This window comes from Microtus oregoni, unplaced genomic scaffold (genome assembly GCF_018167655.1).
Source record: "Microtus oregoni isolate MIOR12 unplaced genomic scaffold, Mior012 000001F_ref0000356, whole genome shotgun sequence".
Taxonomy (NCBI): Eukaryota; Metazoa; Chordata; class Mammalia; order Rodentia; family Cricetidae; genus Microtus; species Microtus oregoni.
In genome coordinates, this window is record NW_024543060.1 from 33920031 (window position 1) to 33937520 (window position 17490).

The 17490-nt window shown below is 40.6% G+C and overlaps 1 protein-coding gene across 1 annotated transcript in view; it reads right to left on the minus strand.

Annotated features, from left to right (window-relative positions):
- The window catches only part of Klf12 (Kruppel like factor 12), a 379112-nt gene that overhangs the window by 107470 nt on the left and 254152 nt on the right, over nt 1–17490 (minus strand). The window contains exon 5 of the mRNA XM_041666771.1: nt 7661–7796. Coding sequence (XP_041522705.1) covers nt 7661–7796 — 136 coding nt within the window. The remainder of the gene's footprint in view (nt 1–7660; nt 7797–17490) is intronic.

Genomic DNA, 17490 nt, shown 5'->3' on the forward strand with positions numbered 1-17490 from the left:
TCACTGAGAATGACAGCTAGTCATTCCCCAGTGCTTCTCCCTTAGGAGCTCTGTGCTTACTTCTTGTCTCTGGGCACTCTTATTTTTAGCTCTCTGCTGACTTTTTCCTCACACTTGGTCCTTATTTTCTTCCTTCCTTCCTTCCTTCCTTCCTTTCTTCTTTTTTTTTGTCAACTTTATACAGGCCAGAGTTATTTGAGAAGAGGGGACATTGGTTGGGAAAATGCCCTCCAACAGATTGGCTTGTTTTCAAGTTCACCATGGTCAGTGCTACTGGATGTTCCTGGGTGTTACACGAAAGCAAGTTGAGCAAGCCATGAGGAGCAAGTCAAAAAGCAGCATTCCTTCATGGTCCCTGTTTCCACTGGTGCCTTCAGATCCTTGCTGAGTTCTTACCCTTGACTTCTCTCAGTAATGGATTGAGACCACAGAGTTGTAAGCTGAAATTTAACCTTCCCCTTCCATGTTGCTTTTGTGACATTGATGTTTTATCACAACAATAGAAACCCTGAGACATATCTTCTTCAGTAAACTAGGCAAGACATTATCTGAGATCCTCCCTGCACATGCTACATGATTATACTGCCTCCCACCTCCACACTGCCAGGCTACAAAGTCTCTTTGCTACATCTGTGTAAGTCTCAACGTCTTCAGAACTGTCTCCCCCTACCTTCTCCACTGAAAAGCAAGTGCCACAAAATGAGTGATTAGTGTACCCACAACTTTTCTGTTGTTCAGAACAGAACCCAAACAGGTACTGCATTAGTTTTGTCTATTGTCTGTGCAAAGAAAGCTAAGACATATTGTCTGACAAGTGAGTAGATCCACATATTGAAAATGGTGTGTGTGTGTGATCTAATTAATATACATAGAATTGATACTATGAGACCCTGTGTCCAGTTTTAGAGATTGTAGTCTCCTAGGTTGTACAGTTCATATTTAAGGTGATATCTGTGGGACTTTTAGGGGTGCATAGTGCTCAGTCTGTGCAATCACACCCAGTTTTCTTGAGATTGATGTCTGGAAAGCACATTGGTCGTGTTACTACCATAAAAAAAAATCCAGTGGTGGCTCCCACTGTCAATGGCATGCATTCATCTTTCCTGAACTCATCCTTTCTCGTCCAGACTAATGTTTGCTCTCTCTAGGCAGCTCCATTGTCCATCTCGCCTCCTCATGCACTTTGGGCATCAGTCATGAAGAATTTCTGCATCCCACCCAGGGAAAGCTCTGCCATGCTCCAGTGTGACATAGGTGTAGCTAGTATGTTCTCTCACGGCAGCGCCTAGGTCTTCTGTCTCACTAGACTTTACCAGTCTCACATATGTGCACTATGAGTTCCAAATAGTCAAGAGCTGAGTCATTCACTCTATGTCCCCCACTAGGTGACAAAAGGTTGGAGAAATGAATGAAAGAATGGGCGAGTGCCTCGCCTAACGAATACATGCTCTAATTTGGTAATCCATTAAACTATTCAAATGGTAAGTGATTAGACAAACTTCATTGCACTTTTTATACTGTTCCAACAAAGCAGATAAATGGGACTTCAAGTGGACATATGGTCTCCATCTTCCTCCAAACAGTCAGAGAATGAGTTATGAAGTCATCACTGTTTTCTTTTCCAGTTGCAGCAGACTGGTGGGTTGATGCTAGCCAAGCGTGGACTTTAGACTTTAGTCTGAGACCATGCTCAATAAATCAGGGCTTTTTTTTAAAAAACTTTCTTCAAGAAAAGAGCTGTCATACCATGTTTCCTGCAGTGGGCTGGAGTGAATGCTTCCCCTCCTTCTGCATCAGCGTTGGCACCCTAGACAAGATGGTTGTGGTCACTACTGACAGCTAGTCTTTTCTCTAAATGTCTCAGCCCAAATGTATTTCTTAGGTGGGATTGGGAAATATTCTAAATCTTATTAGGCTTATGAAAAGAAAACATAGTTTCATCAAATACAGCCTGGGTCTGAAAGGATTCTGAGAGCGGAACTGAATAATCCAACCCTTAGCAAGTAGAAAGCAAGTGTGAGTTGGTGCTGAATTTTCTTCAGTGCCCAGTCTACCCACTCCTAGCAGAAGAGATGGACAGATTCTGAAACCTCCCAGTGGGAAAGGAAAAGCATCCTTTCATCCCTCATGCATTTCCCACCACAGCTCAGCAGAAAGCAATCTTAAAAAGAACGTGATTGGGGGGGGGGGGGTGTCTTTCACACGTCAGCATATATGCTACATGAAAACATACCTGAAATCACATTTCTTCCCAGCAGTAGCTTTTAAACTAAAATATAATAATGATAATGTTTATTTTGAAAGCACTTTAATGTCTGCATTTTATTTCTTCATCTTTCAACATAACGCATGGTGCTGGTGACGATTAATCCTTTCACGATGTATCTGAGATGTTACCTGACAGAAGTCTTTCTCCCTTAATGATATCCTACTTAGAGTAAGAACGAGTTTGGAGAACAGAGAGTTCGATCCCTTGTGCTGGCTCCTACTGGAGTTAGATCTCAACAGCACAGGTACGTTAAGATAGCCACAGTAGAAAGCTGAAACCCACAGCATAAAGCAAGCCTTCTACTGCAACTGTCCCTTCCTAAAGGAAGGTGGTAGGGTTGCAAATGTCTTGATTTGACTACCAACTCTGCAAATGACTTCCTGCTGGACCCTTAAGGGGAGTGCAAACCTTTCTGTGCTTCTGCTTTCTTTCTCTATGTGATAAAGGCAGTACCACAGGGCAGATGAAATGAAAACTGTAAGAGTTCTTGGAGAATCTGCCAACGGTAAACCCTCGTAATAGTTTTCATTTCCTTTCCTTCCTCGTCTCTAGTGCTGTTCTCTGGTGTGATTTAAAAGACATTAACAGAACCATCAGGAGGAAATTAAGGCAAGCAAGGCTGTGTTAACTCTTTAACAAGTTCGGAATGAGAAAAAAATGAAGAAAAAAAAAAGCAGCCTAAAAACACCAGCTAACGCGCTTTCTTGAATCATTAAACACAGTTTTCTGGTGGCATGTGGACTGGCTATGGGGAAGCTGGAGGTAAGCATGTAGTCTAAATGGAACTCTGTTTTCTCTTTTGAAGTGCACTTAGGCAAAAGAAGTAGCAAACACAAGTTTGTTTTTCTGAAATCTCTAAGTTGGCTTCTCTAGGAAGAGACATTTCACAAAAGCATCTTAATAAGATGGGACACAGGAGACATCGAAGCGATGGACGTAGTGTGAATGTGATGGACAGAAAGTCATTTAAAAACTGTTTTATTTTAACAGGGACAGATGTCAGGATGCCAGTAAAAAACATCTTCATCTGCTTCCTCCAAAGCTTCGTCCTTCCCTCCTCTCTCGGGCAGAGATCATTCTCTCAAATCATGCTCTACTTGCTTGATCCTGGGTAGGATTAAAATTTCTCAGGGTGCTCTCACACGCTGCTCACTTACCCTGGAGCTTATGAAACATGCCCATTCTGTGTACACTGGAAGGACCAAGAATGTTCAGAATTTAGAGAAAGAAGAAAAAAAAGAAATGAGAGGTTCTGGACAATCAAACCTCAAACTAAAAAGTTCACTGTTTCAAAAACACCTGTGTTGGTATAGAATTAGAGCTAATTATAACAATTTGCTTCTTTTTCTAAACACTTCTTTCACAATTACGTTTGCCAAGCTGTCAAGGTGAACGACCCTATTTTACCATGGTACAGGGCCTGAGGATTGAGACCCAGACGGAACAGATGCTCTACAAATGGTGAAATTTGTCTCTGTCAGAATCACCGCATACACAGCTGTGAACATCAAGAGAGTCTACAAGATAAACACAAGAAGGAGCCTATCTCTGAGGCATGCCCTGGCTGGTATTTGCTACTTATTTAAATTCACTGACTGAGCTGATGGGTGGGTGGGGGGGGAGTCAGGTTAGTCCATGGGAAGGTTGAGGGGTTCTTTTCAAGAATATGAATCAGTGTCTTCCTGGAGTAAATCCCATATAAATGGAGGCGACCGTGGGGTACTCCCTTTTATTTGAAGACACATCTGAATTTCTGTGGAGAAAATACATGCTGACCAACAACTTCTATATATCAGATCAAGAGAAACAACTTTTTAAACCCCAAATTTAATTTGAAAATCCTCTTTAAAGAGCAGCAGAATGAATATTAAGGTTTATTCATTATATACAAATGCTAATAAGATAAAACATCACATTAAAAGTCAAGCTACACTGCCTGTGAATAAAAATTCCTGGAAAGAACCACACCTCACATTCAAGTGTCTGCGAGGCTGAATAACTCATTGGTCCTTTAGTGACTGCAGAGAGCTTGGAATGCTGTAAGTCCAGAGCCAAATCACTTTGAGCCAAACTTCAGCCTTTCACCCTTAATGACAACTTATACTCTCCTCCATATGTGAGCTAACATTTTTGTGATCGGCAGGCAAATCCTTTGGAATGTAGAAACAGAACCCCTGTTTTCATCAACCAAAAAACTAAGAATGCTGTCACGTACCATCTGAGGGCAGCAGCTGAGATCTCCCCATTCTGTTTTAAACTGCCTACCTGTACCCATCAATGCCCTTTGAAAGTGCATTGATTCATGACTTTGTTCATCCTGTTACTATAAAACTTTAATCAACCTATTATCAAGTGGAACAGGGTGACTTGAAACCTTTCCTGGGCTAGGGTCTGTCATATTTGTCTACAGAATAAACTGTGTCTTATCTTTCATGAGATGAGATTTGTGTATTTGTGTGTGTGTGTGTGTGTGTGTGTGTGTGTTTCTGTCAACATTACAGTACATGAGGCCACACTGTATCCAGATGAATACAGAAGCCGTCTTGGTTTGCTTTCAATTTCTGTGACAAACATGACGGCCAAATGCACCTTGAGAAGGATGGGGTTTATTTCAACTTATAGCTTATAAGTCCATCATTGAGAGAAGTCAGAGAAGCTCAAGGCAGGGTCTTGGAGGCAGAAACGGAAGTAGAGACCATGGAGAAACACAGCTCTACTGACTTGCTCTTCATGACTTTCTCAGTCTTTTTTCTTATAGTACCGTGGAACATGGGTTCCATGTTCCAGCATTTCCCTAGTGAGCCGGTCCTCTCATTTAAGCCATTTATCAAGAAAATATCCCCACAGACTTGCCTATAACAAATTGGATGGAGGCATGTTCTCATTTGCAGTTCTGCCTCTAAGATAACTGGAGCTTGTGTCAAATTGGCAAACAACTAAGCAAGCAGGACAGGGACAGAGAGCATCCGCTGGACACATCTGCTCTGCATTTCAACCTGGTGTTATGAGTCTTCATCAAAAGTCTGACACATCCTAGTGTCAATCTTCCTGAATTTCCTCCCCCCTCACCCATCTTTCTGCTCTCACGGCCAACTCTACATTGCAGCTGAAAAAGGAGATGCGGGAAAACCATAGGGTGACCTTAGACCAGGGTGCCACTGCCCTATAACTGGAAAGACAAACCATGAACTCACACTCTTACAGTTTAAAACTCATTCGTCTGTTCTGCAGAAAACTGATTTCACCATCTTCCTCCCTGCATGCTTCTCCACCCAATAGGCCCAGAACAGGTCTACAAGCCCAGAAAAAGGAAAGACCCTCAGGAATCCTCTGAAATCTTCTCCTTGTTTATATGCTAGACTGGTGTTTTTAATAGTGTGAGTTAACACTGGGCATCAGCTGAAGAGCAAGAAAAAAGAGGTGAAAGAGAAGGTAATAGTGAAAGAATTACAAACATCAGGAGTTCAAGAGAAAACATGAGCAAGAAGACAAAGGTACAACTGAAGAAATACATTGAAAATTAATGCTAACCAAATCAGGGAACAGAATTTTCTGTAACTTGACATGGATTGTTTAATTCTGACAGCAAATTTTTTTTCTCTGTATTGCTAGAAGTTTGTAAATATCCCTGTATTTGAGAGACTGTTTCACGGCATTCTGGTTGTTACACCCAAAGTATCTAAGTACTTTTAAATGCTTGCATGCAGAGTCCGACTTGAGGATGGTGTATTAATCATTGATGATTCAGGTATTCTGCAGCTTTCTAGGTGATAGACGCTCAGCGTATGCTTTACTAACCTTTTAATGAAAACACCAACAGGAATAATAAATCGAGCTCCGCTGAATATGCATACATGATTGTGAGAATATTTTCAAGGACAAGGACTTGCATTTTTATACAAAATCTTGCAGCTTGAAACTGCATCTCTTAAGCAGATCAAAGAGTTACCACTAATTTGTGGAGTTATACAAGTCGAATGTAGAAAAACAGAGCAGGGTAGTAGGTTACAAGAGATGGGATGCGGGGTGGAAAAATTTTCAATAAAAAGGTAAATTCATGATCTGTCATATCCCATGGTAACTAAAGTTAACAACACTGTCCTATATATTTGACATCTGCTAAGAAATAGCTCGTGTGCTGGAAAGATAGCTCAGGGGTTAAAAGAACTTCTTGGTCTTACAGAGGACCTGGGTCCAATTCTAAACACCTATATGATGACTCACATCTATAACTTCAGTTCTAAGGAATCAAATGTTGATCCCATCCTCTGAAGATATCAGGCATGTACATGGTAGGTGGACTTACATGCATATATACATTCGTATAGCAAAGTACCCATACACATAAAATAAAATAAATAGATCTTAAGGATCCTAAAGAGGAGCAACAAAAGGTACCTCGTGAAAGGATGGGCACACGAATTAACTTGACTGTGGTGATCATTTCACTGTCCTCAAGCCTATCGCATCCATAACTTGTACATTTTACATACACACAATTTTTTCAGTTCTATCTTAACAACATTAAAGATGTTATTGTACACACAGGCAAGCACATGTTCTGTCCTAGACAGAACACAAATGCCATTGTTAGAGAACAGTGTACAGAAAAGTACATGAGGACACCACAAGTTCCGTCCCACACGGAGACGACAACAATACAAATGCAGTTGTTTTCTGCATGCAGAGATTGATTTCTTATTCTGTGGTCCAAGTTAAAGAAAACAAAGAAGAAAAAACTCCATCAGAAAGGTGCCTATGATTTCTGTCCTCCAGAGTCCTGACACAGCACCCTCCCAATTTAAATCTCCCATAAAGCTGTTCTGTAGTTTCCTATCAAAGCAACATAAGGGCGGACTGGACAGATGGCCCAGAAGTTAAAGGCAGTATGTGCTTTTCACCAGGGCTGGCTGCTCACACAGAGCTGCAGGTAAAGTCACCTCCAGGGGATCGGATGACCTCTTCTGGCCTCCACAAGTACTGCAGTCATGAGCATACACACATACAATTAAAACTAAAAATTAAAAAGCATTGAAAAGAATCACGATATATACCAAGATAAAAATACTTGAAACATTCTATTGCCCTTCCCTTTGCAGGCAAGTAACGATGGCCATAACTGGACACCAATATTCAGAAAAGACCAAGGGGTCTTTGAAAGGATGTGCAGAGTTCTTATGTCTAACAACAACCCCCCCCCCCTCTTTTGAGACATTCCATTCTTTGCTACAACCTGCTGCTCCCAAAGCATGCAGGCAAAATGGACAGCCACAGCCACACATGCTAGTTGAGATCCCGAATGCCGCGCCTGAGGAAGCAGAGAGGCTTCAAGTCCCATTATCCACCGATCACCTTGCAATGCTCATTGCATTCCGGGAATGCGGTACTTACTCTTGGACTGCTCTGGCTATGGAAAGGGCCGTGGATCCAGTTTCATTAACGCTATCTAAGGTCACATTTGGCAGGTCATCATCATCGCTGTCACTTTTACTTTGTCTGGGAGATAGGCCTCGGGGGTCCATTTGTGCTGGGAAGAAAAGGCATATATAACGAATTAAAATTAGTGTGCATGGCTGAACTCCATGCTGGACCAACGTCGAGCATTCCCATGAGCAGAATCCCGGAAACTCCTGGAATTAGTGTTTTATGCACTGACCGTTCACAGACATCTTTTCCTTGTCCCTGTGGTGAACACCATACCTGCAATAGATCCCAAGAGTTCCCTGTATGCGCTAGAACAAAGGTCATCAATATCAGTAAATTGTGATATTGCTGAAGTGGAGTGGTCAGAGCTAATAACAGAGCTCCTAAGCAACCTGTTCCACCCCCTGGTTTCTCCTGCTCTCTTCTGTTGCCAGGTTTCCAGCCACACCAGTTTTCATTAGCGCTTTCCCTAGAGGATACAGGGCATGAGGCAGAGAAGGTATTATTCGCTTCACACTCTCATGCGAGGTTAAAAAAGGAACAAAGTGGGCATGGATATTTTTTGTTTTTTCTTCAGTGACCTGTCACCTCGCAGTTTATCACAACTGCCAGTGGGGCAGAACCTTTACTACATAAAAATGGCGGAGGTGGAAGCTGCAAGCATTTCTAATATCTGTTTATTTGTGTTGCAAAGTATGCTCTGGTCTCTATCATGGCTACAGCCTTTTCAAATTATTTCTACATATGATCCTCCTTTTGCTGAAGACTTGTTAAGGTAAGATGATGATCTCCTGCTCCTGCTGACCAAAGCCACCTGAGCATTTTGATGAGTAATTCAGTCTAAAATAACCCATGAATTTTAAAGTTAGATTTTTTTTTTTTTTTTTTTTTTTTTTTTTTTTTTTTTTTTTTTTTTTTTTTTGCCATTTTCCCCCTCTGTGACTAGCTTTGGAAATCAGTGCCCGAAATTTCAAGTCTCACCTCCCTTAGAGAGAAAGCACACCTCCTCATTTGAAAATTCCCTTATGCAAAAGTTAAAACACATGATTCCAATCCAGAAGTTTACTTCTCAATGGAAAACAGAGGCTTTCCAAAACCACCACTGTTAGCCACGGAAAGCAACACGTACTTAAAAACAAGTTACAATGACATTTGTGGTACAACTCCATTTCAAATCAAGATTACAAGGGAAGTTAGGTTCGAGCATATTTAAAAATATGGTTAGAATGATATTTGGATACAATTGAGAAAAAAAGATACCTTTTATTTTTCAAATATCTTTTTTTTTTTTTGCAGCTATGCATTATGGACCCAAAAGTAAAGGCTGATATTTCATCATGTTTCATTTAGGAAGAGACAATTTGTGGTTGTCCACAATATTTACAGTGTGGCTGGAAAAAACTAACCCTAGAGGGTCTCCACTGGTTTTGAACTGAAGAAACTGGTACTCATTGCATCTGGTGGATGCTAGAGTAGATGACACACTTTCTCTCTCTAGGTCCATGCAAATAGAAAAGTGCTTTGTGAAATGATATTGCTTGTTAAATATTATATGAATTAATTCAAACACTCTACAATAGTCATCTTTAAATGTGGATAAATTCCTCATTGGTCTGCCCCAGAGATTTTGAGAGAATATGGAAATACTTTGCCTGTCAAGTCTGGAGAGGTAGGGTGCTATTCGGGACATAAGACTGTTATTGTCATATTGTAGATAAGTCAAGGACATTGCTGAATAGTCTATAATACTCTGAACACTCAACCATCCACACTAAAGAATCTATCACTCTAAAATGTTAACGATGCAAAGACTGAAAATTTTACCCAGAGAGTTAAGAGCTTAGACAAATGGGGTTTTCTGTGAATAACATATATTCTGTGAATAATAAATGTTCAGTTGAATAAATGTGTCCGAGTTCCAAAGTCTCTGACAAGAAAATACTGATACACATTTGATGGAGGAAGGTCATTGGTTAAAAAATAAAGAAACTGCTTGGCTGGCCCTCATAGGTTAAAACATAGGTAGGTGGAGTAAACAGAACAGAATGCTGGGAGAAAGAAGCTGAGTCAAGGAGTCGCCATGATTCTCACACTCCAGACAGACGCAGGTTAAGATCTTCCCTGGTAAGCCACCTGGTGGGCTACACAGATTATTAGAAATGGGTTAGTCCAGGTGCGAGAGTTAGCCGAGAAGAGGCTGGAACTAATGGGCCAAGCAGTGTTTAAAAGAATACAGTTTCCGTGTAATTATTTTGGGACATAAGCTAGCCATGTGGGCGGCCGGGTGCCGGGGAAAGCAGCCCGCCGCTCCTAACACAACACACATTGGATTACCTATCTTCTCTAGCTTTGTCCTCAAATACTGCAATTCTTTCTTTTTAAATCAGAGGGCAGAGTCAAAATTCGATTGGCCAGAATTAACCTCATAGTTTTTGGTGGACTAAGATTAGGATAGAGAAAAACAGGATGGAATCAAGAAGAGCTTAGCTTGATTCATTTGCAGACCTTTTGATGTGCAGGTGTGGAGAGGCAGGTTCAGCTGATCGTTCTTCTGTTGTTCTTCAGATCTATCAGGTTTTAACCCCAATATCTGACTCCTGAGTTTTATTTAATAATAGAACGATATAAATAATCACTTCACCTGTGTCCAATGTGTGGCAAGATCAAGGGGTGCCTTTTAAAGCCACCATTTCTCCGAGCTGCTGCAGGTCTCTGGCTTTTCTCAGTAGGGCTTTTTTCAGTATGTAGTCTCTTTAACAACCACGCTTGGGCTGCACATCCCAGCACCAAATCTGCAGTCACAGCCTCCTGCAGGGTCTCCAACAGCCTGAGGCAGGTGCCCATTGCCAGCTCTGTCATCCAGGCAGCTGGTGCCCTCCCATGCTGTGTCCTAGCCTCATGGGCTCTTCCTACACCATCTCCCCATGCACTTTTCAGAGGGCTCACTTCTCCTCCACTTGTGGTGCTAGAGCAGCTGCAGTTACCCTCAGCTTGGGTATGTAGCACAATGAAGATCTTCTGCAACCCTGCTCTGGGCACCCTGCAGCCCCCAAAGTCCCTGCTTGCACAGCTGAGCACTGTCACTGTAGCTGGTTTCCCACACATACCTCCAATACTGAAGCTATTGAAAAACTGAAAAGTCAGCAGAGCAGGTGAGACACCTGTGAATTCTTAGGGAGGCAATCAGGTTTTATTTCTTTTTTAAAATCTTTTACAAATTAAGAATGGGAAACAATATCATGATGCAGGGAGTTAGGACTCTATATAGTTCCACAAAGGAAGGTTTGAAAATTGAAAAATTAAATGAAGGGATAATCAACTTAGCTGGGATTGGCATAATATTTGTCAAATAAAAATAAAATAAAGTAAAAATAATATTTTTAACAAAGATTGACTTAAGCTGTAAATAGAATGCTCTCAGATCAAGAATTTAGACAGATATTAATTTGATCTTTGCTAATTCAGAATGTAAAAGGGCAATTATTCCTTTAAAGGTAAGATCAGAACCTGTGGATGAATGGGTCCAAAATACTGATATTGGATCTCACATTTACGATTACTTTGACAGGAGAAGCGTTTTCTAAAAATTTTAAGAAAAGTCAAAAGGTCAGATGTCTTAATTGAAGCAAACAAGATCATCAGAAAAGGGATTGTAGTCAAGATATTCTTAGAAATAATGTTTATGTCTAGAGATAATCCAAACACTAGTATTCAAACTCCTAGAATATGCAGAAGGTGTGGCAAAAACCAGTATTGGAATAATGAATGCAGATTAACATGGGACAGGCAAGGTAACCCTTTGCCAACAGGAAATGCCTTAGAAGGTCTCTCACAGATTTTAATTTGGTTCAATCATTCCTTGTCAGCATTCAGAAAACTCCACAGAGCAATTAAAAGATTTAATGCCTGTTGTTAAAACCCATAAAGCTCTAGATGACAGAACAGCCTCAAACAATAAAGTAAAATTTTCAGAAGAGACTATAAAACAAGTGTTTTGTCATACTTCTATAAATGATCAAAGACCAAAGCTAAATATATGAATAAATGGCATTGTACTTGAAGGTTTATTAGACATTGGCACAGATATAACAATAATTTCACCAAAATCTTGGCCACCAGATTGTTCTCCTCAGGAAGTAAATATTTAGCTTCTAGTGATTGGAACTTTATCTCACATAAAACAAAGTTCAAGGTGGGTCATATATATAGGGCCAGAAGAGCAGATAGGGAAAGTAAAGCCATATGTGACTAGCATAGCAATGAGTTTATGATTTGTTACAGCAATGGAAAACACATATTAACATTTCTTCACTCATAAAATAAAAAGGGCTTCTGAAATAATATTAAAAGGTATTATCAAGAATAGCTATTGCTATTCAGGATGTACATAGGCAGGGTAAAACAGTTGCTGATCTTTGAAAGGTACGAACAACACTACCTTTAAAATGGTTAAATGACAAAATTGGCTAGAAAGAACAATGGCCTTTGGCATCAAAAAATTACAGACATTAGAACACCTGGTGAGGGAGCAGCTAAAGGCTCAACATATTGAAGAACTGATCAGTCTTTGGAAGCCCCCTATATTTGTCATTAAAAAGAAGCTTGGAAAATAGAGAAAAATAATAGATATGAAAGCTATTGATAAGGTGATTCAGTCAATGAACTCTGTACCACCTGGAATTCCCTTCCCCCTTTTTTTATTACCTAAAGGCTGCTCTACTATAGAAGACTGTTTTTTAAACTATACCTTTACAAGAACAGGATAGAGAAAAATTTGCTGTCACAGAGCCTACTTATAATAATTTTCAGCCTGTTAAAAGGTATCAGTGGAAAAGTCTTCCAAAATGATGTTAAACAGCCCTACCTTTTGTCAATATTTTGTACAACAACCATTCGAAATAATCCATAAACAGTTCCCTCAATCTATATTTTACCATGATATCTTTGTTGTCATTTCAAAAAAGCAGCATGAGAGAGAAATATGCCATGTAACAGAACTCATGTGCAAGGGCTTTTTATTAGGGGTAAGGTAACATAAAAAAAAAGGAAGGGGAGGGGTGAGGGTGGCCTGTGGGGATAGGAACAGCAGAAGAGAAGAGAAAGGCAAAGAGAGAGAGAGACAGACACAGAGAGAGAGAGAGAGAGAGAGAGAGAGACAGACAGACAGACAGACAGACAGAGAGACAAAGGCAGAAAAGCAGAGTGAGAAAAAGGGAGATGTGGGGTGGGCAGGGGCCCTTTAAAAGGGATCTTAGAGAATGTACATAGAAGGTGCTCTTAGTGCAGATAGTGGAGGACATAGCCTGTCAGAACCTCAAGGGGAGGCCAGTACAGATGCCTGACTGTTAACAATCTTCAGTTGATGCAGACACAGAGACTTTAGAAATAATGTTTGATGAAGTAAAGAGAATTTTGTCTTGTTGTGTGTTACAAATTGCTCCGGAAAAAATACAGAGAGAAGATTCTCTTAATTACCTAGGATATTAAATAGGTTTACAGAAAATTCAACTACAGAAACAAATCAGGAGAAATAAATGATGAACTCTTAATGATTTTCAAAAATTGCTAGGAGATACTAACATGTGATAAACAATCAAGATAATTACTGAAGAACTATGTAATTTATTTCAAAACTTAAAAGGTGATAAGAACTTAAATAGTCTAAGGAAATTATCAACTGAGGCAGGGATAGAATTGGCTTTTGTAAAAGAGAAATTACAATATGCACACATGAATTGCCTGTATCTAGAACTCGAATGAATCCAGGCCATACTACCGCCTACTCATTTTCCTTGAGTAATTTTTAGACAGAGAGAAGATATTACCTTAGGATAGATATTTTTACCACAAAAACAGAGTAAAAAAAATTAACGTCCTATGTAGAAAAGTTTTCTGAATTGATTCTGAAAGAAAAAATGAGACTCTATCAATTAATAATATTAGACCAAACAGAAATTATGATATCTTTTATTAATGCTGAAATATCCTCATTATGTGCAGAAAATGAATACTGGCCAATAGCTTGCAGTAATTGATTGGGGGCAATTAAAAACAAATATTCTGAAAACAAAATATTTCAGTTTATAAAAAGAACCAGTTAATTCTCCCTCATAATGTATGAGAAAAACATAAATTTCCAGAGCCCCTACATTCTATACTCTTAAATCAGAAATGGAATGTTATAAGTCAGGAAAATAAGTAAAGTAGCTCAAAGCCCTATGGTTCTGTTCAAAAGTCAGAATTATATAATATTCTCATGGCTTTATTAGATTTTCCCAGAATCTTTTAATACAATTACTGCCCCTCGAGATGTAGAGTTGTTTTATATATTGAAACTGCTGAATTTATTCCAGATGATTTAGCATTAACTTTCTATATTTAATTACAAGAAATAACCAGAAATAGAAATAATCCCTTGTATATAACACATATCAGATCCCGTATGGGTCTACCAGGACCTCTAGCACAATGTAATGAGGAATATAGATACATTACAAGACAAAATACAAAAGGAGTTGTCAAAGACAGCCCAGCTAGAGGAGGGCTTGGTTTGTTCTGCAAGAGGATAAAGGCCAAGCCTAAAGCTAACTGTCTGAGATATCCCAGGAAAGGCTGGAGCTCTTGTATGATCATCTGAATAATGTGGTGCTTGCATAAACTTAAGGATAAAATATGCTAAGGAAGTTATCGGTTTGGATGTGCTTTTCAGGAGGATCCTACTTAAAGACTTCTTTCCAATATTTTCAATAAATATTATAAAATACATCTGCTGCCACCATTCTGAGAAATTCCTCATATTCAAACCCTCAGCCAAACTAAGAAAATAATCAGAAAGGCTTTTTAAAATTTGAATTGCTGATTAGGTCAGATGATTAGCTTATCTACATACTTGCATAATTCCACTCTGCTTTTATTAAACGTGGAATAGGGACATCTCATTCAGTTAACCTCCATTAGTCTTTGCACATCTGAGTCCATGTTAGGAAGGATCAATTTTCTTGGTACTCATTTCGGATAATGCAAAAGTTTCCAGGGCAACCAGAACACTCATACCTCTCACACATTCAATCTCTCTTCCTCCCTCCCTCCCTCCCTCCCTCCCTCCCTTTTTCCCTCCCTCCCTCTCTCTCCCTCTCTCTCTCTCTCACACACACACACACACACACACACATTCACACATATACACACACAGAGTTCTGTAAAGTAAGAGAGCAAGAGATCATCTGTGGCTGCAAAGAATTTATCTTGGAGCTTGGCGTGGCAGTACATACCTTTAACCTATTCTCAGGAGGTAGAATACAAAGATATCTCTGAGTTCAAGGCCAATCTAGTCTACCAAGTAATTTCTAAACCAGCAAGAGTTACTTGATAAGATCCAGTCTCTCATTAAACACACACACACACACACACACACACACACACACACACACACAGAAAGAGAGAGAGAGAGAGAGAGAGAGATACATATACACACATACAAAACAGAAATATGCCCATACACACAAACCCCTCATATTTAAGATTTTATACATTTTGAAAAGTGGAAAATGGATTGGGATGTGTAGAGAAACTCAGTTCTTGAATTTGGAGGTGTTCTGGACAAATCCCAGGATGAAAACTGCAGAATTTCAAACACTTGAAGTTGAGCAGATTGATTTTCAGTTCCAGTTGGTGACATAGTATCACTAAGCAGATTGTTCTGGGCAACATCCTTATCTGGCCACTTCTAACAGTGACTCTGCTGGACTCTATGGCCTGCTGTGGTTAAAATACATTGGAAGATACAACACAAGAGGGGACTTGAAAAGAACTTCCTCACTGGGACTCCTGTTCTGAGAAGTGGGTCACCCTGGGAAAGAGCTTGGACAGAGTTCGTTAGAAGAGATGCGCTGCTTAGCTGGCCACCTATCCCAGCTAGTAAGTTCGCCATATTTCATTAGCTATGCTCATTCCAATCACCAGAAGACCACATCGATACCAGGGATTCCAGATGTGGCCAGTGTGAAAACTCTTGGTCTAAACCCATTCCAAATTCTGACCTTCAGAACTGTGATCCCATAAAGCACTTGCTATTTTAATCTAACTGATTTAGGAGTGATGTCTCCTCAGTCCTGTGGACAAATGACAGCCAGTCAGTCCACGTTAGGCATTTTTGTTTGCCAAAGGCAAGTGTTGGGAGGGAATGGTTCAGTGGCAAAGTTCTTGCTTAGCATTTCTATGACCCTGGGTTTCCTTGTGAGCATTATATCAGAAGAAAAAGATCTTAGAAAGAGGTACAGAACCCCTTTCTTGCCTATTGGGGCAAAAAAGAGAAGATCCTGAGACCTGGCAGGAGTAGGAGGCCATTGAGCTGGGTGGGCAGCGGCCACAGTGCTGCCAGGCTGTATTTCCGCTTTCAGCGGCTCACACTGCCTGCCCTGTAAACTAACTTCTTAACCTTGCCAAGGCCGAAACTTGTCCCAGTTCGGGAAAAGCCGGCTGCCAGGAGAGCTGCTGTTAAGCTAGACAGAAGGGCAATAAAGGAACATGAATGCTTTGGAAGGATTATATTGTTGGAATATCCATCTCTTGGGGCAGCAGGTCCTCCCCCAACACAGTCTAAGGAGGAGTTGTTCCCAAAGGGACTTGCAGAACTGTAGCATGGAAACACAGCTCCTGCTTCAGAAAACATGAGGGGACCCCTGGCCTTGTCATTTGCAACCTGTTGATCTTAGGCAAATGATGTCACATTGCTCACCCCCCCCCCCCCCACTGTGGCTTCTTGGAAGTTAAGGAGGTAATTAATATGTGCAATCCGGTTAGTAGACCCTAGCCTGAATAGCCTGAAGCTCAGCAGTCTATCATCACACTGCTAACCCTGGCAGTGCTTGCAATGCTTCTTCAACCATAGTGGGACATGCCACTTCTGTAGCCAAGGCTTCTTCATCTCCAGGAATAGTCAACCAAAATAAATTCACTCTCCTCATTCCTAAACTGGCCAAACTTAATGGAAGCAGAATGGACAGAAACGTTACCGATGGTACCACATCTCTCGATCCAAATATCCATTTATGTATTGAGACAGTGTTCTCATAGGACAGCTACAGGGTACCGGGCATCTTTCAGAGTGTTGGCAAAAGTGCGGTGACTCAGGTAAATTACAGTAGCCCAATGTCACACTAGTGGAGAGGATGGTACTGATGATGGGACAGATGGTAAATAATATATATATATAAGTGAGAAAATAACTGAACATTCTAGATCACCTAAGGGCCACAGAGCAAAAGGAAGCAATTGAGGCTGTCAGGGGTTGCTGAGAGCTGAGAAGACATCCTTAGTGATGGTAGTAGCTAGGAATCTAGCCTGGGAAAGATTACATAGGAGCGGAAACCTGGAGGAGTTGATAGAGGCTTGCACATGGGCTGGCTTGTTTTCATTTTGGGGGAAGGGTCATGATAAGGACAGCGAACAACAGATGCAAAGACTCTGAGCTGGCTGTGTGATCCAGATGCCTGGGATTCCTGCTGAGGGAAGGATGCAGCTGGAGCTAACAAAGGGAGAAAGAAGTGGACCAGGGAAGAGGGAATTCGTGTGTGTATGGTGGTAGTGTGGGGGGAGGGGGGTCTAAGAGTCACTGGAGTGTTCTAGCAGAATAAAAGCATGCCATCAATTATGGTCTCTGTGAAGAATCCAGTTTGGTATGCCTGCCCATCAAGGTGGAGACCCGCACACAGGAATTAACAGGGCTAATAGTAGTGTTCTTGGGAAAACCGCACTAATCTTCTCTTGTTTTGACACTACTTCATGCTGGCTACGCA